The following is a 23,928-nucleotide window of genomic DNA, read 5'->3' on the forward strand; positions in this document are numbered from 1 at the left end:
CCCTCAATCCCTTAGCTACATCTAATAGGGAATGTGCTTTCATTCAGCCTAGCAGGAGAAGTTGCCCATGCACTGGAATGTAAACTATGTTAATATTATTTCTAATTCAGGATGAAATAAGCAATTTGTTGTTTGTCACTTGCATTATTGCTTTTAAGGAGGTAGCTTTCACTTATTTCATCCATTCAGCAAACCTTGGCCAAGGACTTACTCTGTGCCAGGCCCTGTGCCAGGTACGGAGAGCACAAGCAGTTAAGAGCCTGCTCTCATAGAACATACATTCTAGTGGCAGAGAGAGAGAATAGATAAGTAAGGACATAAATAAGAAGCAAGGCAGAGGCAAGTAGGAGGAGAAAAATAAAACAGGGCAGAGGAATGAATGTGACAAGGTAAGTGGCTATTTGGACTCCTCCGCGGGGGTTGGGGGGTGGTCTCTTTTCAGTTGAGACTGGCACAGTGAGGAGAGCTGGCCCTAGGAAGATGGGAGTTTATAAAGTAGTGCCAAGAACATTGAACTTGGAGTGCAGTCTCAGACCTGCCCAGCAGCAGTACCTGGGGGAGGTCATTTACCCTGAAGATGAGGTTTCTTGTCTGCAAAATGGGAGTGTACATGTGTCCAGCTTCAAAGGGTGATATACAGTTACCAAATAAGAGAATGTTGTAAACAGCAGCTCTTTAAAACGAAAGGGGACTGTTTGTTATTTTATACAGCAGCATGAACGTTCCAGCCAACTAAAGGACTTTCTCTACCTGTTTTTAAGACTTACTGTAAGCCAGGCATGGTCGTTCACGCCTGTAATACCGGCACTTTGGGAGGCCAAGGAGGGAGGTTTAGTTGAGCCCAGAAGTTCAAAACCAGCCTGAGGCAACATAGCAAGACACCCCCATTCTTACAAAAAAAATTAGAAATTAGTCAGGTGTGGTAGTGCATGCCTGTAGTCCCAGCTACTCAGGAGGCAGAGGTGGGAGGATCGCTTGAGCCTGGGAGGTTGAGGCTGCAGTGAGCTGTGATTGCACCACTGCACTCTAGCCCAGGTGACAGAGTCAGACCCCATCGGTTTAAAAAAAAAAAAGAAAAAAAACTTACTGTAAAACTGTAGTAATACAGTGTGGGGCTGGGTAAGGAAAGACAGATAGCGAAACAGAATAGAGAGTCCAAGAATACAACCACACATGTGTGATCAGTTGATTTCCCATATTTTTTCCATGCAGGAATTCCTTCTTAGCATTTAGAGACATTTGACTCTTATTCCAAATTGTGAGCAAAATGAGTCAAGAAATCAGGAAAAGGAAAAATTCTGCAAGAATTAAAATTTTAACAGCCAACATGGGCATTACTAGTTTAAAGGAATTATCCAGCATCAGGTCAAAGGCAAGAGCACAGTCATAGAGTCATAGATTAAGGTCATTATTTCAGAACCAGGACAGCAACATGTAGGAGAGAAGGGGTCACAGTCCAATCAAGTCATTCTTGCTTGTCACTGTCACCATATTGCAAGTGTGTGTTTATGGCCTTGCCTGCTATTAATAGTGAGTCATTCTTCTCAATAAAAAATCTATTGAGTTACGCACATGAGTACACTTTACAAAATCCTGCAAGTCTTGTTGGAAGATGTAAGTTTTGGCAGCAACCTTTAAGTTGGTAGCTTTGAAGCATGATTCCTGTGTAGTGCTGTTAACTTTGCTAGTATAGCCAAATGTTACATTATCTTCATAGAATCCAATAATGTTCACTGGTGTTTTCCAATGTTTGAATATTTAATGTAGGCTACAGTTCTTTGTAAATACTTTTACAGGAGAAATGTAAAGAGAAGATGTGTGAATATGATTGTGGAATACTCTTAATGTGAAATCAGCTGATATAAAATGTGAATTAGGAAAAGCAAAATCAAGGCAAAATCAAAGGCAAGCAGACAAAATATTTTCAACACTAGGAAAGGAATTGGGCTTATATGAAGCCGTATGTAGTCTAAATCCCAACTGCAATTTGCTTTGGACACACTCTGAAGAGTTTGACCAACTCTGGACCAATGTTCAGCATAACATGAAGCTTTTCCACATTTGGAATATTTTTCACAAAACAAATATTAATTAATGCTTGTGTGTTTTAAAGATCATTTAAGAATAACTTTTAAATATTTGTGGCATCTTTCAATTTTTAAATGATATTTATTTGGCATTCATTTGGTGCTACTGTGTTTTTAATGTTTTCTGTTAACAAATGTCTATATCAGGTAGAGGTTGCTTTTCTCACAGTGTATTCGTTCATAATAACCTGTGCGTATATTATTATATATTACTTTGTAGAACTAACCCCTGAAGCTTTCAGTATAACTGTATCACATAAAAGTGATTTGCTATTTATAACTCATTATTCAACAATATATAACATAGTGCTATGAAAAATGCAGAATATTTTATGATTTGGGAATTCTGAATTTCTCATTTCTGAATCTCGAAGCTAATGACTGTTGAGAATTTGGAAAAAACAAAAATTCCTGACAGAGGTGCTGCTAATCCAGTAGGCGAAGGAAGGTTTTGTCAGCATACAGTACTGAAACAACTGGGTAGCTATGCCAAAAAACACATTTCTGTTCTTACGTTACACCACATTTAAAATGAACTTGAAGCGACTCATAGAACTAAATGGAAAAGCTAAAATGATAACCACTGGTAGAAGGAAAAAATGAAAGGAAATCTTAGTATCTTGCATTAGGCAAAGATTTCTTAGATATGACAACAAAAGCATGAGCCATAAAAGAAAAATGTTGATAAATTGGACTTAGTCAGAATTAAATATTCTTTTCTTCAAAAGATAGTATTAAGAAACTGAAGAGAAGGTACACACTGTGGAAAAAAATTTCTTTTCCTTTTTGTCTTTTAAATAGAGGTGGGGATTCACCATGTTGCCCAGGCTGGTCTTGAACTCCTGAGCTCAAGCGATCTACCCACCTTGGCTTCCAAAGTGCTAGGATTACAGGCATGAGCCATCACGCCGGGCCAAAAATTTTCAAACTGCAGATCTAATAACGTAGTTGTATCTACATACAAAATAGTTGTATCATGATCATATGTACTCTTACAATATAGACTCGGCAATTCAGAAAACCACCCATTTTTTTAAAAGGGGAATGAGGTCAAAACATTTCAACAGATTCTTCAAAAAAGATACACAGATGGCCAATAAATAGTTTGGCAGTTTCCTGTAAAGTTAAACATAAATTGCAAACATATTTGTATATATCACCCAGAAATCCTTCTAGGTATTTATCTTTGAAAAATAAAAACTTACGTTTTTAATAGTAAAAGCTAGCTTTTACCCAAATGTTCATACCAGCATTATTTATAATGACAAAAACTTGGAAGCAGCCCAAACGTCCATCAACTGGTAAATGAATAAATTGTGATCCAGCCATACTATGAAATAAAGTACTAGTACTAACAGCCATGTGGCTGACTCTCAAAGTATTATGCTAAGTGAAAAGAGTCAGACAAAAGACTAAATATTGTGTGATTTCATTCACATGAACTGGAAAAGGCAAAACTACATAAATAGGACTGTAAGCAGATTAATGGTTGCTGTAACAACGTGGATTGAGTACAGAGTGACACGAGGAATCTTTTTAGGGAAAGGGCATTGTTCTGTATCTCAATTGTAGTAATAGTTACATGGTTATAAGCAATTCCCAAAGTTAACCAAACTGTACATTTAAAATAAGTGAATTCCATTACATGTAAATAATACCCTAACTAAAATGGGGAAGACGTTCATATGGCAGCTAGATTTTTGTTACTGTTTTATGGAAAAAGGTATTTGTAGGGGTTTGAAAATACGGTCTTTCTATAAGCAAACATTTTTTTCTACTAAAAGGAAAAAGTTACTGGAGGTGTTCACTCTTGTGGAATTTGATGGATAATTGACAGTAACTTAGCTTTTAACAAAACACTAATCAAAGTTTAATGTTCAATTTTAGCATACCAAGCTGTGTCTGTGACATTTCATTTTTTAATTAATCACCACTTCTTACAGTGGATTTAAATGTCCATTTCATATTCATTATAAACTAGCTCACTTTGTACATTATAAATCTGTATGTAAAATCTGACCATATGAATGGGAGATTGTTTTGCCTCTTACCTTTTGACATTTAAAATCAGTTAATAAAAGAATGCCTCATCAACATACGGGTATTGAGAGTGCTACACACACGAGTGCACACACACGTGTGCACAGCAGTGCCTTCCAAATATATAATCACATTTATAAAGGCAGTGTTACATATATCTGGTTTTTAATGTATAATTAAAACTATTTTTTATTTAAAACTGCCGTAGTAAAGTTATGTGGGATATAATCACAGCTTTTATTTTTATTAGAGGATGGCAGGTCTTACATACATATAGAAACGTTATATGAAATAAACTAATTCCACATATATCTGAGAGCTTTCTCAGGCAGGATGCCCAATAACCATTAACCTCTCCTAGGAAGCAAAAGACTTATTTGAGAGCAGAAACTACAGATTAGCAATTAAGAAATATGCTGTATGCCGGGTGCGGTGGCTCACGCCTGTAATCCTAGCACTTTGAGAGGCCGAGGCAGACTGATCTCCTGAGGTCAGGATTTCAAGACCAGCCTGGCCAACATGGTGAAACCCTGTTTCTACTAAAAATACAAAAATTAGCTGGGAGGCTGAGGCACGAGAATCACTTGAACCGGGGAGATGGAGGTTACAGTGTACCAAGATTGCACCACTGCACTCCAGCCTGGGTAACAGAGCAAGACTCTGTCCCTAAATGAATAAATAAATAAATAAAGTTGTAAATTAATTGAGAAACTATTCAGGAAAATTCTTTGTAAACTTAAATGTTACATAGAAACAAGAACCCTGCAGAAGCACATCTGGCGGAGTCCTTGTTGCAGAGCAGTCAGTTGTTTATAGAGAGGAGCATTACAGATGCATGGGTCTTGTTGGCCAAAAATACCATAAAAACCTGTGGTTAGGACACAACCAGTGTATTCTAGTAAGTGCCTTCAAAATCATTGCTTGCAGTTAATGCTAAAATGAATCAATCTCTATGTCCATAGAATAGCCACATGATGTTGAGATATGAAGTGGTTGTTGTTGTTGTTGTTGTTTGAGACAAGGTCTCTGTCACCCAGGCTGGAGTGCAGTGGGATGGTCATGGCTCACTGAAACCTCAAACTCCCAGACTCAAGCAGTCCTCCTACCTCAGCCTCCCAAATAGGTGGGACTACAGGCATGCCACCACTGTACCTGGCTAATTTTTTTTATTTTTTTTTTCTTTGGAGACGGAGTTTTGCCACATTGCCCAGGCTAGTCTTGAACTCCTGGGCTCAAGCAATCCTCCTGCCTTGGCCTCCCTGACTGTTGGGATTACAAGTGTGAACCACCACACCTGGCCAAGATAGGAGTTTTGACCAAACCACACTCCTATAAAGACACAGGAAATTAACATCACCCCGGAAAGTTCCCTCATGTTCCACCAGTCAATCCCTGCCTACCGTCCCATGTCCGTCATTTTTCTGAATTTTTTTCTCTGAAGATTAGTTTAGCCTTTTTCTGCAATTTCATATAAATGGGTTTATAAAATACCCACCCTTTCCTGTGAAGGCTTTATTCACTTAGAATGTTTGAGATTCATCTGTGTTGTTGGAGTTAACAGTAATTCATTTTTTAATTGCTGAATTATATTTCATTGTATGAATATAGCCCAGTTTATCCATTCTCCTGTGGATGCACTGCTCCTAGTTTCGGTTTATTATAAAAATAAGATGAACGAGTTAAAGTCCTCTTGAGACAGACAAGCAGAGTGTTATGGGAAGCATGGAAAGAACAGTAAACAGGGATTGGGAACATTCCTGGAGGAGAGTGATGTTGAGCAGGAGGAGATGGGCAGTAGGGTCTTAGCATGAACGGTAACATTGAAATGGGCAGTGTGGGATTTATTTGGGCTGATAAACTTCTGGTGGGATGATGGGCATGTGGGAGAGTACGGACGATGGACTTCGTTAGGTAAACCTATATAGTCTCTGCAGCTTGGCTGCCTAGTGAAAGATAGGCCAGGGAAGCAGATTGGGACCCAGATGATAGAGGATCCTGGATGATGTGCCAAGCAATTTAAATTTAGGTTTATAGTGGAGAGTTGGAGTTCTTCTTTCCCTTCCCTCTCCTTGTCTTACGTATTGATGTAGACTCATGGATTCCTTTTTTTTTTTTCAATGATTCAGAATTTATTACTACCCCCTAATAAATTAGAGGGTATACATTGTCTCAGATTTTCCCAGTGGGAGCCCTTTCCGTTCAAGCTAGTTCCTATTTCCCTGTGACATGCCTAAAAGTTTTTTACTTTTTGGTATTGCAAAATATTTTAGACTCATTTTATAATTTATCTCCCTTGAGCCTGGAATCAGCCACTTATTTGAGGAGCCCTGGTTCCTTTTGGTAGGGTATTAGAAACTAAGATCTGGACAGTAGATATGCCCATTGCTTCTGTGGTGTCTGTGTTTCTATGTCCTTTCTGTAGACAGAGCTGGGAATTTTGTGCCTGGATAGATACAATTATCTATCCCTGAATAAATATACGTGTATATATATGTGTATGTATACATAAATATGAACACATATACGCATACTTATTTTAGAAATCACAAGCCCAAACCCATATCTCCAATTTCAGTCTATCCTCAGAGGGTTCTTCCTTATCTTCCCTTATTCTAATATGTTTATGTCTGTCTTCCAGAAACATCAGCACATTTACTGATTTACCCAATGCTATCATGCAGCTAAGTGTTTTCAGAATTGCTTCACTCATTCTACTACAGAAGCAAACCTACTAAAGGGTTCAGGATTTGTTTGCAATTCTCTCCCACACCCTATTCGAGATTGGGCATACCAGGTTCATAAGTTGTTCTTTTGCACTTGGCTTTTTGCACATATTTTACTGGAAATCATTCCATCATCATTTTCGGTTCTTTGAGATCTTTATTTTTGGTAACTGCTTAGTAATTCATTGATTGTATGTGCTGTTTTGTATTCAACCAGTTTTTTATGCTTAAACATTTAGGTACTTTGCAGTATTTTGCAGTTCCAAATAATGCTGTAATGAATAACTTGTACATACATATTTTTGCAATGTAGGAGGTATATCTTCTAAATTCCTGGAAGTGTATGCGGTTTTGTTAGATATTGCCACATTCCTTCCATAAGAATAAGTCGTGCTATTTTGCATTCGTACCAGTAATGTGAGAAAGGACCCATTTCCCCAGTTTACTAATGGAGTATATTATCAAGCTTTTGAAGGTTTTTGCCAGTCTAAAAACCTAGTGGATGAGAAGTGATATTTCAGTGTTTTTATTTTGCATTATGAATGGAGTTGAACATCTTTTCATGTGTTTAAGGAGTGTGTGTAATGAGCTGTTTATTCATAGCTTTTTCAGTTTTCTATAGGACTTTTGGTCTTTCTTTTTCTCTGCAAGTTTGAGTTATAATTTGTTAGAGACATTAATCCTTTATCGGTGATACAGGTTGTAAATATTTCCTCCTGGTTTGTCATTTGTCTTTGCTTATGTTATTTATTGCCCTGCAAAAGATGTTTACATCTATGAGGTCACATTCATAAATCCTTTATTATGTCTGGATTGTGAGACATGACAAGAAAACGTTTTTCTACACCTAGATTTTGGAGGCATTCACCCACGTTTTCTTTTAGTACCTGTAAAGTTCCCGTTTTTGCATTTAGATATCTAATCCATTAGGCATTTATTCTTTCATATGGTGTGAGGAATGGTTCTAATGTTATCCTTTTCTGCTTGTCCCAACATCATTATTTTGAAGTCCATATATGCCCCAGTATTTAGAGATACCACTGTTATATAGTAGATTTCTGTGTACAGTTGCGGCTATTTCTAGACTTTATATTTCACAGAGTATTTTTAATGCCCGTGGTTCTAGCTGAGTTTTCATTAAACATTTTTGTATGTCTCAGAGGCTACCAGGTTCCTGAATTTGCAATGCAAAGGAATTTTTAGGCCTCTTCCCCTTTCGTGATGGAAGAACCATTATTATCTTCTTATACTTTCTGAATTTTCTAAATTTTCTGAAATCAGCCAAACTTTTTTTAGTCTTTAAAAAATCTTCTTAAAGGTATCAGTTTTTAAACAGGAAACTTTAGCATGCATTTTTAACAGCCCTCCCCCCAAAACATTACCATTAATACCCTCACTTTTTTCCATAGTCCCTCAATTAAAAGAGATGTTTCAGAAAGCTGTCTATAATAGACATGAAAAATAGGACAAATGAAAGGCTAGCCAGCCAGTCATAGGAGGATGAGTGCTGCAGCCTCTTCTGCTTCCCATGCCTTAGAGAACCACCAGGAAGGCGATGTGTTCTCCTCCGTCCCCTGAGTGTACCGTCAAGTACAGTTGGCAGATTCAGGGAAGATGTTGAGTGCAGGAGTAATGTGGAGGAACTTGAATATTTAGGGAGCCAGAGTTTTTTATATAGAACATTTTAAACTATTCACCTCCTGGCTGGGCGTGGTGGCTCACACGTGTAATCCCAGCACTTTGGGAGGCCGAGGCGGGCAGATCACTTGAGGTCCATCATTCAAGACCAGCTTGGCCAACATGGCAAAATCTCACCTCTACTAAAAATACAAAAATTAGCAGAGGCCGGGCGCGGTGACTCAAGCTTATAATCCCAGCACTTTGGGAGGCCGAAGCGGGCAGATCACGAGGTCGGGAGTTGGAGACCAGCCTGGCCAACATGGTGAAACCCTGTCTCTCCTAAAAAAACAAAAATTAGCTGGGCTTCGTGGCGCATGTCTGTAATCCTAGCTACTCAGGAGGCTGAGGCAGGAGAATCGCTTGAACCCGGAGGCCAGAGATTGCAGTGAGCTGAGATTGTGTCACTGCACCCCAGCCTGGGGGACAGAGTGAGACTCTGTCTCAGGAAAAAAAAAAAATTAGCCGGGCATGGTGATGGGTGCCTGTAATCCCAGCTACTTGGGAGGGTGAGGCAGGAGAATCACTTGAACCCGGGAGACAGAGGCTACAGTGAGCCAAGATTGCACCACTGCACTCCAGCCTAGGTGACAGAGCAAGACCGTGTCTCAGAAATAATCAGATAGATAGATAGATAGATAGATAGATAGATAGATAGATAGATAGATAGATAGATAGATAGAATTTAAAAGCACCCACCTCCTAGGAAAAGGTGATAGGATCATTTTATCTCTCTCACTCCCCACCCTCCCTGTGTGCTTGAATGGCATCTCCTAAATAGAATGCTTTGAATTTATTTGAGGCTTTTCATAACTTGGGGGCTATAATAAAAAAATCTCTAAGACCCATTTAGAGGAGAAAGGACTCACTGGCTATGTGGACACGGTTTTTATCTAGTTATATTTCAGGGAACATTTTCTTAAGGAAAAATCAGGACACATAATCTGATTTAATTCAATATGTCAAATCCTATAAAGCTTTCAAAATGAAACCAGATTTAATTATACATTTAACAAGTCATCTTTTTGGAAAGGAAGAGGATTACATGAAGGTAGGGTATGCTCTGTAACTATATCCAAATTTTAAGCAGTGGGATAGCAAACTGATTGAAGAATTCTGCAGTTCTGCTGTTTATCCATTAGGCAGTCATGAAGGGAATAATCCTATCTTCTGATTTAATGTAATGAAAACTATTATTTAGTTATAGTGTCTCTACTATTCTATTCTACTATTCGGTTACAATAGTTTTATCAAAATAGAGACTAGGAACTTTACAAATTTGTTCTTGAACACTCGGATCAGCTTAGATTTGTATATATCTATTTAGAAGCCTAATTTAGGACTTTTTTCTGAATAAGCTTGTTATAGGTAAACTTTCAGAGTTCAGTTCATAATAAGGTCTTTAATTTTTACAGACAGGCAGCAGCTGCCCATGTTGTTGATGGCTGGCTGAGTGTTAATAGAATTAAGAGTATTAAAATATTTTTATAGACTAGTCTTCCTGTAACTCTCAGCACCTTTCATGTTGTTCCACTTTTTGCATTTCAGTTTTACAGCTCCCAGCACAGTAGGAAAGAGAAATTTGAGTCCTAGTCAAGAGGAAGCTGGCCTGGAGGACGGAGTGTCGGGGGAGATTTCCGACGCTGAGCTTGAGCAGACTGACTCCTGTGCAGAGCCCCTCTCAGAGGGAAGGAAAAAGGCCAAGAAATTAAAAAGAATGAAGAAGGAGCTTTCTCCAGCAGGTTTGTATTAGATCTTGCTGAAGGCTGTGGACTCTAAATGCTCTAGAAACTCCTATTTTGGGGGAGAAATTATAGCAAGGCTTCACTTGGTGGCAAAGCCCATGTAGTCTTCCACCGGAGCAGATATTTTTAGGATCAATTTAATTTAATTTGAGGAATCCTAAAAAGCTCTGGCTCGGGTAGCATAAGGCCTGGGGGGTCTCCTTGTTAAAGATGACTAGTCTATTTTGGTAATCTCTCTCTCCTGCGTGGTGTAGAGGTTTTGCTGATGTGTTTAAAGCAGCCTCAATATTTAAAATGTGCATTTAAATGTGTGCTGAGGCCCCTCCTACATGTTATTTTCAGTAGCAGAGTTTTCACTGTTTCCAGCAAAACCCCCAGGCAACCTGGATTTCTCTCCTAAGCAGAATTATGTAAGAAGCAAACGAAACAGGAAATTAGCACCTGTTGAGAGCCTACTACATGCTAGATGCTGTAGTAGGAGCCATTTCTCTCCTTATTTCATCATCCTTATTTGATGAAGCAGATGCCTGGGCTCAGAGAGGCTAAGTGTGCAGGGCCATGCTGCTCTTAAGAAGCACAGCCGAGGCTGGGCGTGGTGGCTCAAGCCTGTAATCCCAGCACTTTGGGAGGCCGAGACGGGCGGATCACAAGGTCAGGAGATCGAGACCATCCTGGCTAACATGGTGAAACCCCGTCTCTACTAAAAAATACAAAAAACTAGCCGGGCGAGGTGGCGTGTGCTTGTAGTCCCAGCTACTCGGGAGGCTGAGGCAGGAGAATGGCATGAACCCGGGAGGCGGAGCTTGCAGTGAGCTGAGATCCGGCCACTGCCCTCCAGCCTGGGCAAGAAAGCGAGACTCCGCCTCAAAAAAAAAAAAAAAAAAAAGAAGCACAGCCGAAAGGCAGACCCAGGCCCACCTGAGCTGAATCCCATGTCCTCTCCAACCCGCAGATGTGCCTCACTCAGCCCTTCATGTACACACACCACGCAGGGCCAGAGCAAGAGGCCAGAAGGGCATCTTGTCAGTCAGCACATGGAAAAGGCCGTTCCCTGCTGCTGGGGGTGGTCCAGCAAGGCAGCAGTCACAGTGACAGTAATTATAGCCACTGCTTATTGAGTGCTTTCTACTGGGGCCAGGACAATGCTTAATGTGTAACAGAAATTATTTCATTTAAATCCTTTAGATAGTCATCATTATCCATTTTACGGTTAAGAAAACGGAGACCCAAAGGGTTATGTGAGTTACCCAAAGTCCCAGAGCCATTAAGTCTGTCCTACAAGAAAGCCGGTGAGGCCAGGCTTGGTGGCTCACGCCTGTAATCCCAGCACTTTGGGAGGCCAAGACAGGTGGATCACTTGAGGTCAGGAGTTCAAGACCCGCATGGCCAACATGGCAAAACCACGTCTCTACTGAAAATACAAAAATTAGCCAAGTGTGGTGGTGCGTGCCTGTAGTCCCAGGTACTTAGGAGACTGAAGTAAGGGGACTCCCTAAGCCCGGGGAAGTCCAGGCTACAGTGAGCCAAGATTGCACCACTGCACTCCATCCTGAGCAACAGAGTGAGACCCTGTCTCACATACACACACACAAAAGAAAGCCAGTGCTTTTAACCAAGGTTATGTGTTGAGAGACACTGACCCAGACACAATTATAATCATTCTCCTTTGTCTCACATTGTGACAGTTGTCACGGTTAGCACAACTAACAATCAAATCAAAGGAAAGTAGTAGTCAAGCAATGGAACTTGATTCATACCCAAGCTATGAAATCACTGTTTTAATTAATCCACTTTTGCATGTGGCCCGATCTGTGGGGAGTTTTCTGAATCTCATTGATATTAATGAAAACAGACAAGTAGCAAAAATGTCACATATGCTTTTTATACATTATGCTGAAACTGAATTTCAACAGAAAACTTAAACTCGTGTTTGAAGCCTGGATTGGATGTTTTAGCTGTCTCCTTGACTCTGGGTGTCTCTCTTTACTTACCTCCTCTTCTCTCCCTGAATTAACTATTGGAGGGGGCCAGGCATGGTAGCTTACAACGATAATCCTACCACTCTGGGAAGCTGAGGCGGGAGGATGGCTTGAGCCCAGAAGTTTTGACACCAGCCTGGGCAATATAGTGAGACCTTGTCTCTACAAAAAAAAAAAAAATTAAATATTAGCTGCATGGACCTGTGGTCCCAGCTACTCAGGAGGCTGAATCAGGAGGATCGCTTGAGCCCAGGAGTTTTGACTGCAATGAGCTATGATCACATCACTGCACTCCAACCTGGGGGACACAGCGAGACCTTGTCTCAAGAAAAAAAAGAAAGAAAAAGTATTGGAGAAGTTTTTAATCTGTAGCATCCTTAGTCTTCATATTTGATACCTTTATTACCACTGTCATGTTTCATGTGCTCAACAAATGTTAAAATAATAAATGTTAGCATGATTTCTAGAGATCATACTGAGCAGGATTTAGAGGGGCAGGAGAGTTTCCCCTCTTGCATTCCTGTCCTTCATATCTTTCTCTTCTGGATTTTTTTAGTTTATTACTTCTCAGGGACAAGGTTTTCGTTTTTCCCCTCTATATCAGCATAATCTGAAAAATATTAAAATTAAAATAACTAATAATAGACTGCATTAATAGATTAGTTCCTTTTATAGCTTTCATCGTTTTAAGTGAAAACTTTCTATAAGTTATTTAGGGTTTTGAATTTATAATACTGTAATTAAAATAGGGGTTTTTTTCCTCCCATTGACAGTAAAGCTGTCACTGCCACAAGATTTGAGCTAAAAAAAAAAAAATTGTAGATTTTGTACTTCTTTGTCAGCGCTACCAAAAAAAAAAAAAAGAGAGAGAGAGAAAAAGAGACATCTTGACAACTTTTAATTGAATCAGAGAACTTGAGTGAATCGAGCTTTCTTCTGGAGCACCATTCATCGAGCAAGACCCCTGACGGTGCCAGGTGGAAACTTAATGGATCCTTTCCACCTGGTTTGTTTTCAGTGTTTAATCCTATTAGTATCAGCAGGATGTAGGTCAGGATATCAGGTGCAGAACCTGTGGAATCAACCAATTTGACTTGCTCATTTAGTTTAATAAGGTCCCATAATGAGTGCGAGTACAAAGTTCAAGCCCTGTTAAGGGTCTGCATTAAACTCTCAGAGGTATTTAGAATGTGCCAGGAGCCGCGAGGGTCTGGTTCGGGTGGTGGCAGGAACTGTATTAGAGTGCTAGGCACGGCGTGACAAAGTCTGTCCAACCCAAAACAGTGCTGAGGCTTTGGGTCTGAGCTCTGGTACTCAGAAAAGTGTCTCAGCAGGTACTCAACAGATCCTCGGGGGCTTGGGGGCCCAGCACTGGCAGTGAGGGCGTGAAAGACATAAAAGGGCACTTCCTCCAAGGAGGAAGTAGCAAAAATAGGACGCTGGAATATCCTATGTTGTAGCAATTCCAGAACAACTGGTGTTCAACAAATACCACACAAAACACATTTTTAAAAATTTAATCTCGCCAGGTGCAGTGGCTCACGCCTGTAATCCCAGTACTTCGGGAGGGCGAGGCAGGCAGATCACCTGAGGTCAAGAGTTCGAGACCAGTCTGGCCAACATGGCAAAAAATACAAAAATTAGCCTGGCATGGTGGTGCACACCTGTAATCCCAGCTACTCGGGAGGCTGAGGCAGGAGAATCGCTTGAACCGGGGAGGTGGAGGTTGCAGTGAGCTGAGATTGTGCCATTGCACTCCAGCCTGGGTGACAAGAGCGAAACTCCATCTCAAAAAAAAAAAAAAAAAAAAAAAATGTAATCTCTTTGTATCTGTTCTTTTTCTTTTGATTTTTTTCTTGACCCAAGCATATGAACTCATAGTATACATTTTGATATTGAAGATACACTAAGAATTAAGTGCTAGAGACCCAATCCCAAATAACAAAATGACATAAATAGCGGAAGAAAGGACTATTTATTGGGTTTATACTATTAGCGTGCTAGGAACATCCTTTATTGTCTTGTCTAGACCTTTTAAACGTGCAGTAAGGCACAGATACTCTTTCCCAGTTGTACAGAGGAAACTGAGGCTTAGAGTGGCAGACTTAAAAGTATCTATATATGTGGGAGGCTGGGAAAACGTATCCAAACTTTAGAGGAAATGAAGGATTCTTTACAAAGGTGAGTGTTTCTTGCAGCTGTTCTAGATCAGAAACAATTACCAATCTAGACTTTCATGTGATAAAATCATTTGATAGAAATCCAAGCAGGCTGGGCGTGGTGGCTCACGCCTGTTATTCCATCTCCTTGGGTCAGGAGTTTGAGACCAGCCTGGCCCACATGGGAAAACCTTGTCTCTACTAAAAATAGAAAAATTAGCTGTGAATGGTGGTCCTTCCAGCTACTTGGGAGGCTGAGGCGGGAGGCTGAGGCAGGAGACTTGCTTGAGCTCAGGAGGCTAAGGTTGCAGTGAGAACACATGGCGCCACTGCACTGCAGCCTGGGCGACAGAACAAGACTCCAAGACTCGGTCTCAAGAAAGAAAGAAAGGAGAGGAGAGGAGGGGAGAGGAAGGGAGGGGAGGGAGAAAAAGAGAGAGAGAGAAAAAGAGAGAAAGAGGAGGGAGGAAGGGAAGGAAAGCCAAGTGACCACTCTCCTTCAGGCCTTATAGTTTATGTATATACTATGTACTCAGCAAATATTTTTCTCTTAAGTGTGGTTGTTTCGATCCTATTTTCAGGAGGTGAACATACAGCGTAAGTTCCCTCCTTTTCTGTTGATATGACTATGTTGATTGGTAGTGCCAGCCACTTTCCATCCGAGCAGTTCTAGGTACATACTCAATTGGTACACAAAGGAAAACTTCTGCATGCCATTAATGCTGGAATAAAATGTCTTTAGGAAGTGTGACTGTTTTCCCAGGTCATGTTTAATTGATGATTTCTGTCACATACTTGTTCTTGTTGGTGTGTTCCTGGGGCCTGGAGAAACGTTGCCCACCCTCCCACTTCTCTGGAAAATCTCAGGGTCGCATGGATGGTCTGATGCTGCCTGGGCTGACCATTGTGAAAATACTGCTGGCTGGTCCCTAGGCGCAGGTTCCATCAGCACCTTAGTTAGACAGTGTTTACAGAGGCATGCCCAAAGGAGATACATTGACTATTCCTGGTTATTTTTTGTCCTGTAAATACAGACATTGTTCAAAGTCTTTTTTCCCCTAACATTTAAAACAACACGTTAGACCTTTTAAGTGTTTGCCGAAGAACCTGGAGTTTTATTGGAGTCTTCACTAACCTGCTGAACTTTTCAAGCTGAAACCCTGAGGGTTACAGTATAAAAATTTAGAAACCTACTTAGAGCAGCAGTCTCCTCATGCTGTTATAGGTCTCATTAAAGTCAGAAACAAGATCTACAGCTGCTGCTGTCGGTCACCTGAGAGACCAGGCTGAGGCAGCCGAGCAACCTCCCAAGGAGCCTTTTAATTACTATGTTCAAGTGTGGTTTGCAGTGAACGTGGTGAAGGAGGTGTGGGCTGCTGTGCAGTGAGGCAGAGGCAGGGCACTCAGTGTGCATTTGTGCCCTTCCTGTTCCTCCTGGCAACTCCAGGATGTCATCACCCTTGCAGGAAGGGGGCTCACCTTCTTAGTGTGGGAAATTGGCCCCAAGGCATACCCCCTTGAGCGTTTCCTAGTTAGAAATTTGTGTGCAGCTTCCCAAAGGACCTTCCTGTGTACAGATTTCACTCTGTGGAAGAGGATACAATGGGAAGCTTCTAGTGTCCTGTGCAGCTTCTTAGATTCCATTTGGGATTCACCTGGAAAAAGCAATGCTTATGCCTTCGAGTTTCTCCATTTCAACTCCAGTTAGGTAAAGGGGAGAAAAGTAGAAATATTCACCTTTTGTGTTCCCCATCTTTTAATTTTTTGTTGTTTTGGTTAATAAAAATAACGTACTCAGCATGAGAATTTGGAAAATGCAGAAAAATAGAAGACAGGCCCCCCCCCAGCCCCCTACTTGATGCTGTGGTAACAAGCATTCTTGCTCTGCGGCCGACCTCACACCCTGCATGCAACTTGTATCCTGCCTTTTCCCCCTTTAAATAATCTTAACTACAAGCATAGTATTTCATATTAACATTCTGTTGGTTTTCTTTTAAAACACTGTTCTTAATATCTTTTGCCAGGTCAGCTTCAGTAAGATATAATTGCACCCAGTGAAAGTCATCACTTTCAGGTATACAATTTGATGAGTTTTGACATCTGTGTACAGTCATATAACCACCACTACGATCAAGATATAGAACTCCATCACTCCAGAAATCATGCCCTCTGGAGTTGATCCTTCCCCCAACCCCCACACAGATCCCAGCAGCCATTGGTCTTCTTTCTGTCCCTGCGATTTTACCTTTTCCAGAATGTCATATACCTGGAATCATGCAATAGTTAGCCTTTTGAGTCTTTCATTTAACTTCTTTCATTTAGCATGATGCGTTTGAGATTTGTGGTGTTGTGTGTATCCTCAGTTCACTCTGTTTTACTGCTAAGTAGTATTCCATTGTATGCAGGTATCACTGTTTATCCATCGCCCAGGAGAAGGACATTTAGGTTGTTGCCAGTTTTTGGCAACCAAGAATCAAGCTGCTATAAATATTTGTGTACAGGTTTTTGTATGAATTAAGTTTTCATTTTCTTTGGGTAAATATCTAGGAGTGGGATTGCTGGGTCATATGGTAACTATATATTTAATTTTATGAGAAATTGATACACTCTTTCCAAAGTGGCTTCACCATTTTGGATTTCCCCCAGCAGGATACAAGGCTTCGGCTCACTCTGTACCTTCACCAGTACTTGATATTGATACACACCCCTTTTGCTTGTTTGTTCAGCAGTTCTAATGGGTATGTAGTGGTACCTCATTGTGGCTTTGGTTTTTATTTCCCTAATGACTAATAAGCATCTTTTCCTGTGATTTTTTTGCCATCTGGATTTCTTATTTGGTGAAATATCTTTTCATTTTTTCCCTTTTTTCTGGGGTTGTTTGTTTTCTGACTGCATTTTGAGAGTTCTTTATAGATTCTGGATGCAAGTCCTTTTAAGTTTTTACAAATATATTCTAGATTGGCTTTTCTTTTCATTGTGTTGTTGTTGGTGGTGGTGGTGGTTGTTTGTTGTTGTTGTTGTTGTTGTTGTTGTTGTTGTTGTTGTTGTTGAGACAGAGTCTTGCTTTGTCGCCCAGGCTGGTGTGCAGTGGCACGATCTTGGCTCACTGCAACCTCCGCCTCCCGGGTTCAAGCGATTCTCCTGCCTCAGCCTTCTGAGTGGCTGAGATTACAGGTGCCTGCCACCATGCCCGGCTAATTTTTGTACTTTTTCAGTAGAGACAGGTTTCACCATGTTGGCCAAGCTGGTCTCGAACACCTGACCTCGTGATCTGCTGGCCTCAGCCTCCCAAAGTGCTGGGATTACAGGCATGAGCCACTGCAGCCAGCCTCTTTTCATTATTTTAACAGTGTCTTTTGAAGAGTGGAAGTTTTAAATTTTGATAAAGTCCAGTGTATCAGATTTTTCCTCTTGGATTATGCCTTTGGTGTCGTATCTAAGAAATCTTTGCATAATTGTAAGTTGCAAATATTTTCTTCTATGTTTTCTTCCAGAAGTTTTACAGGTTTAGGTTTTACAATTAAAATGTACAATTCAAGTTAATCTTTGTGTATAATGCAAGCTATGGATTAAGGTCCACTGTAGCAGGAGACAGATGTTCTTAAATATCTGTTTGTTTGTTTCCTCCCTCCGTCCCTTTTTTTTTTTTTTTTTTTTGAGACAGTTTCACTCTGTCACCCACCTGGGCTGGAATGCAGTAGCACTATCACAGCTCACCATAGCCTTGATATCCTGGCCTCAAGTGATCCTCCCACCTCAGCCTCCTAGGTAGCTGGGACCACAGGTGTGTGCCACCACACCTGGCAAATTTTTAAATTTTTTGTAAAGGTGGGGTCTCCCTGTGATGTCCAGGCTGATCTCAAACTCCTAGGCTCCAGCCCTCCCTCATCAGCTTCCTGAAGTACTGGGATTACAGGCATGAGCCACCACACACAGCCAAGTATCTGTTTAAAAAGAAAAGTTGTTCCTAAATGATTCCTTACACTCCAATAAAACAGGGCTGTGAAAATGAGTTCTTTGGAAATCTGACCATAGCTGCTGCTTTTTAAAAACCGTACCTTCTTATCTGCCAGTTTTGAGACTGGCCCTTTGTTGATCTACAGCTCTCCCTTTTTGGAAGGTGCTGGAAAGAACACTGTTAGTGGCCTTCATTTCCCCTCTGGTCCGGGTCTCCTGTAGATGGCTTCTACAGTTCTGGCCCCTCTGAACGCATCATTCTTGCTCAGCAGCTGCACAGGTAGGCAGTGAAAACTAGCATCTTTTTGACTATAGACTGTTGGCTTCCTGGGGAACAACCATGTTCCATGTTGGGTCAGCTTATTGATAAGGGGAAAAGACCTAGCATTCATTAAAAACTTGCCCAGCAACTTTGCTGTATCACAGAAGTCCTATGCAACATAAAATAGTACTAGGTCCATCTTTTAGACGAAGCAGTGAGACCTGTTCAAGGTTATGCAGCTAGTAAAATGGTCCAACCTGACTTGCCTTACTCCAGAACTTTTTGCTTATTCCATTATTTCCTGTCAGCTCTTCATGGAACCACTTCCTGTGTGTCTGATGGCTCACTGTGCGCTCACACACACACCCCAACTAATGGCAGGTGCAGATTGGCGGGTGCAGATTACAAGTATTGCAGTGCAGTTGCTTTTAGCAATTTATCTTCCTCTTTCCTCTGAGCTGGATTTAATTTACTTCAGTTCCCCACATTTGGCCTTGTAGCTTTTACCTTTAGAATGGCTAATTGGCTACTGCAATATTTATTTCATATGTGAATTATAAAAGTGCCCTTAGTGGATGTTTCTTTACATACAGGTAAGTGTTTGTTGTATCAGTGTGTGACTGGGAAGGCCAGGCTAGCTGCAGGTTATCACAGGCCCCTTGCCTGGACCCCGTGAGCCACTGGACCCCATGAGTCCTTTTCAGTGGATCATCTCCTGCCCACCCTCACTTCTCAGGAGTGGTCTCGCCATCGTTACTGGGAGTCCCAGAATGTGCCTGTTCACAGCGATGAGACCCAGGGCAGAAAGATTCCGATTACCCTCTCCCAGTCTCTTCATCCTAACTCCCTGGATCTTATCACAGTAAATGATCAGAAGTGGGAATTCTCATGTTAGCTGAAATTCTCTTCATGTTTTTTCTTGTGTTTAGACTTCGTTATCTTTAGGCATCCCTGTTATTGATGATAACCACTCTGAACTCAGTGATATGATTCCGTAGTTTGTAAGACACTGCACCCACTCCATATTTAAAAGTTATTTCCTATTGGAGGTATCATCAAAGACTTCTCTCCCTTTCTGAAATCTTGGCTAGAAGACAGACTGCCAGTTTTCCCTGCCAGCCCTACTTTATGACTTAATGCATGGCACCACTTGTGCAGCTGATGCCTGGTTGGGCCACACTTTCCATTATGAACATGTTCTTTCCTGACTTCCCTCGCATTCATTGAAGTCCAGATCCCAGCTCAGTTGCTGGCCGCAGCTGCTGCTATTGTACAAAGTGGCATGAATAAAAAAGAAAGACTTCTGACGTTGAGGTGAAACTTTGTCACTGAAGAGATCTTTTCAATCCAAGAAGAGGACCCCAGCCAGCTTCACCGAAGCTGGAAAAAGCTGCAACCTTCTTTTGCCCCTGTTGAGATATTGGAACCCCCAGTCGTTGGCTTCCCTCTGCCTTACAGCTGCCCACCTGAGATTTCTCACCTAGGCACAGCCACAGCACAGCACAGAGAAACTCAGTTTCCGGGGACTTTGGCAGGGATCTTGGTCCTGTGGGAGGATTCAAACCCCATCTCAGCCACTTACTAGCTCTGTACATCCCGTAATATTACCCCACTTCTCTCAATCTGTTCTTGCATCTGTAAAATGGGGATAGTGGTACCAGCTTGTTGGCCTTTTAATGAAGATTGTATGAATTAAATGCCCACTGTAGTGCCAGCAAAGAGTCCAGCGTGGTGCTCAGTGAGGAATACTGTGCATGGCTACAGTTTAACTCCTGTGAAATAGATAGATAGATGCTGGAGGTGGGGAGGTGCTTCCTCTGCCCCCCTGTGATGTTTCTGTGGTTTCACCTTCCCATGCTGGGCAATGCCCTCCTTAGACAAGACCTGTCTGTGGACTCTTTCCAGCGCGACTGTGCCGCCAGACGCTGGCCCCGTCTGCAGCTGTCGCAGGCCCTCTGTCTCTCTGCTGGTCGTGTCGTGTTCTCCTCAAGGTGTCGTCCTGCTGTTCATATTGTTTCGTTCTTTCCCACCAGGAAGCATCTCGATGAACAGCCCTGCCACACTCTTTGAAGTTCCTGACACATGGTAACCAGGACCTGAGGGCAGCAAACCGCTGGTGCTGTCGCTGTGAGCAAGAGCCGGCTGGCACATTTGGAAGCCATACTGTATTTAACTTAATCAAATGTGGTATGGGAGGGGTTGGAAACCTAGTTGTCTCCTGGGGGTGGGGGGAACAGGTTTTATTTTTGTGGCTGTGGTTTTTTTCCCTTTTTAATCTAACTGCCTGTTGACGTTGACACTCATCACGGTTGTAGGCTGTCATGAATGTGTACGTGCTTAACCAGTGAATTCCATGTTGCTTGTGTGAGGCCTTTCCTGTCATGACCCAGTGTGCTTAAGAACCCGCCTGATGGGGAGTGTTGGCTGTGAAATCTGCAGAAAGAGCTGACGTTCCAGCTGCCGTGATCATGAATTTGGGGGTATACTCCCCTGCCTGTGCATCTTCTTGCGCTGAGATTTTGAGGCGGTTGCAGCCCCCAGTTGGTCTCCCAGTGGAGATATCAGTTGTGCCTCCCTGCTTCCCACCATAGCTGCCTGAAAACATGACGTTCTCACACTTGTCCTTCCATCAGGAAGATGTTCACTCACGTCCACCCATGAGGGGGCTTGCTGTATGCCCTGGCCGTTGGGCATATTTATGTAGAGTTCCTTTTTCCTAAGACGTGAGTTTTTCATGGGGGATGTACGAGTAAAAGGGTTAACTTCTGTTCTTATCATGGCGCTGTGTTTACTTTCCAGAGTCTCTGTTCGTTTGTTTGGATGGTGGTCTCGGGGTACGGCAGCGTATGTGCATACGTGTGTGTGTGTGTGTGTGTGTGTGTGTGAAATCGTGCAAATCTACATGTCCCAGCCCATTCTCTGTTTAAACAGATCACAGCAATGACAAACGCTCATGGCGCTGCTTCGCTTCACCTGCTTCAGATAGATCATTGTTAGATATTTCACATTTTTGTATGGTGGAAATAAAAATGAAAAATGTATTTCCAAAAGATGAAAATTAAAGACATTTTCATAGGACTCTGGTTTTCTCTTCTCTCTTTTTTTAATAAATGAATGATGCTTTTGCTCTCTAGTAATACACAGATAAATTTCACACTTCTAAAAAATCTGCTAAGCCACCAAAGCTGATATTCATGGATTTTTTTCTTTTTCTTTTTACCCCTAACTGCTGTACCTGCCGCGATGGGCCAGCTCCTCAGTTCCAAGCTGAGCCCTGGTGGTAAGTGGCCTTGTAGAAGGGTGGGAGGAATGAGGACCCTTACCACTCATGCTGGAATCCCAGGGCATCATACAGATTCCGATTTGTGAGACAATTTCCCCAATCAAGAGCCTTTGTCACACCTGTAAGCTGAGACGGGAGGATCACTTGAGCCCAGGAGTTCAAGACCAGCATGGACAACACAGTGAGACCCTATCTCTTAAAAAAAAAAAAAAAAACTTCTTTTTTTAGGCATTTTAACTTATCTTCCCCCTTCCAGCTCCTCTCCCTTCCCCAGGAGTTTTGTAGCCACAAAGTTAGAAACCCAGGCTTGGCAGGAAGGACTGCCCACCCCTCCTAGAGCAGTCAGCACCCACGGCTCAGTGGAAAGTGTGAAGGTGGGATGGAGACAGGCAGTAAAGAAAGGTGTATGCAGGAGTGTGTAGAGAGGGCTGCCGGATTGCCAAGTCAGCAGCACTCGCAGGGAGAAATGAGGAGAGTCTGACCCTTCTTTTTGAAAGAAAAAGAGGGGGCCCAGTGCAGTGTCTCACGTCTATAATCCCAACACATCGGGAGGCCAAGACAGGAGGATCACATGAACCCAGGAGTTCGAGACCAGCCTGGGCAACATAGGGAGACCCCATCTCTACAAAAAATACAAAAATTGGCCGGGCTTGGTGGTGCATGCCTGTGGGCCCAGCTACTTGGGACCACGGGAGAATCACTTGAACCTGGGAGGTGGAGGTTGCAGTGAGCTGAGATTGTGCTGCTGCACTTCAGTCTGGGCGACAGAGCAAGAATCTGTCTCAAAAATCAAAGGAAAGTAATTTCACAGGGTAGTTGTGAGGATTAAATGAAATTACATACGATGCCCAGCATGCGCAAGTACACAGTAAATTGTAGTTATATTTAAAGATTATGCTTTTGATCTGAAACCCTTACTGCATTTGCTTCTATCAATGGGAGCAGACATAGTCACTGGAATTTGACTTAGAATTAAACACCCAGAGGAGCTTTCATATGTGCCCAGACCTTTGTTTTCTCTGCTGCATCAAATAACTTAAAACAGGTGAGCTGTGGCTCATGCCTGCAATCTTGCCACTTTGGGAGGTGGAGGCAGGTGGATCGCTTGAGCCAGGAGTTCAAGACCAGCCTGGGCAACATGATGAAACCCTGTCTCTACAGAAAATTTAAAAATTGGCCGGGTGTGGTGGTGTTCGTCTGTTGTCCCAGCTACTCAGGAAGCTGAAGCAGGAGGATTGCTTGAGCCCAGGAAGTTGAAGCTGCAGTGAGCTGTGATTGCACCACTGTGCTTCCAGCCGGGGTATCAGAGCAAGACCCTGTCAAAAATCAGGTGAGATGGGCTAACCCACTTCCTTCTCCACACACACACACCAGGCTTTCCTGACATATCTTTTGGGCATAAAATCCTAGGATGGTACTTCTGGCCTTTTGATACCGAGGCTCAGGGGCATATTATGACAACAAGGCTATGGTCTGGGGTCTTCTTGAATATGGTAGCCAGATCTGGAGGCAGGCGTCAGAGTGGGAACTTCTGTGTTTCCCTGCAAATAGTTCTGTAGTCCTTTGATTTTGGAGCTGGGCTGGAGACCAAGCACTGTGGCTCTGTCCATTTTCATAACTTTGTATACGTCCAGTTTTCCCCGTGAGATTTTATCCTGAAGATTTTCAAGCATACACCACCTAGGTCATCATTACCATTTTGCTGTACAGTCATGCCTTGCCGTCAACCATGGAGGTCCCATTAGATGACCTTAGAGCTGGGAAATTCCCATCAACTCCAGTGTATCTGTGTTTTAAGCTAAGTGTTGTTACAAAGGGGTCAAGTAGTTGAAAAAAATTTAGAAGTTTATTAAGTAAAAAAGTTAACAGTAAGCTAAGGTCATTTTATTCTTGAAAGGAAAATTTTTTGTAAATTCAGGGTAACCGTGAGTCCCAGGCCTTCACATTCACTCTCTACTCACTCACCTTTCCAGCCCTGCAAGCTTCATTCATGGTAAGTGCCCTACACAAGTGTAC

General features: G+C 42.0%; 1 protein-coding gene across 3 annotated transcripts in view; it reads left to right on the top strand.

Annotated features, from left to right (window-relative positions):
* Positions 1–21,707, top strand: part of PARN (poly(A)-specific ribonuclease) — a 203,494-nt gene extending 181,787 nt beyond the window's left edge. For all 3 annotated transcript variants that reach the window (XM_011983662.1, XM_011983663.1, XM_011983664.1), the window contains 2 exons: positions 10,076–10,269; positions 20,663–21,707. In XM_011983662.1, coding sequence (XP_011839052.1) covers positions 10,076–10,269; positions 20,663–20,718 — 250 coding nt within the window. In that variant the 3' untranslated portion in view covers positions 20,719–21,707. The remainder of the gene's footprint in view (positions 1–10,075; positions 10,270–20,662) is intronic.
* Positions 21,708–23,928: the final 2,221 nt, after the last annotated feature.

This window comes from Mandrillus leucophaeus, unplaced genomic scaffold (assembly GCF_000951045.1).
Source record: "Mandrillus leucophaeus isolate KB7577 unplaced genomic scaffold, Mleu.le_1.0 Scaffold253, whole genome shotgun sequence".
In the NCBI taxonomy this organism is placed as follows: Eukaryota; Metazoa; Chordata; class Mammalia; order Primates; family Cercopithecidae; genus Mandrillus; species Mandrillus leucophaeus.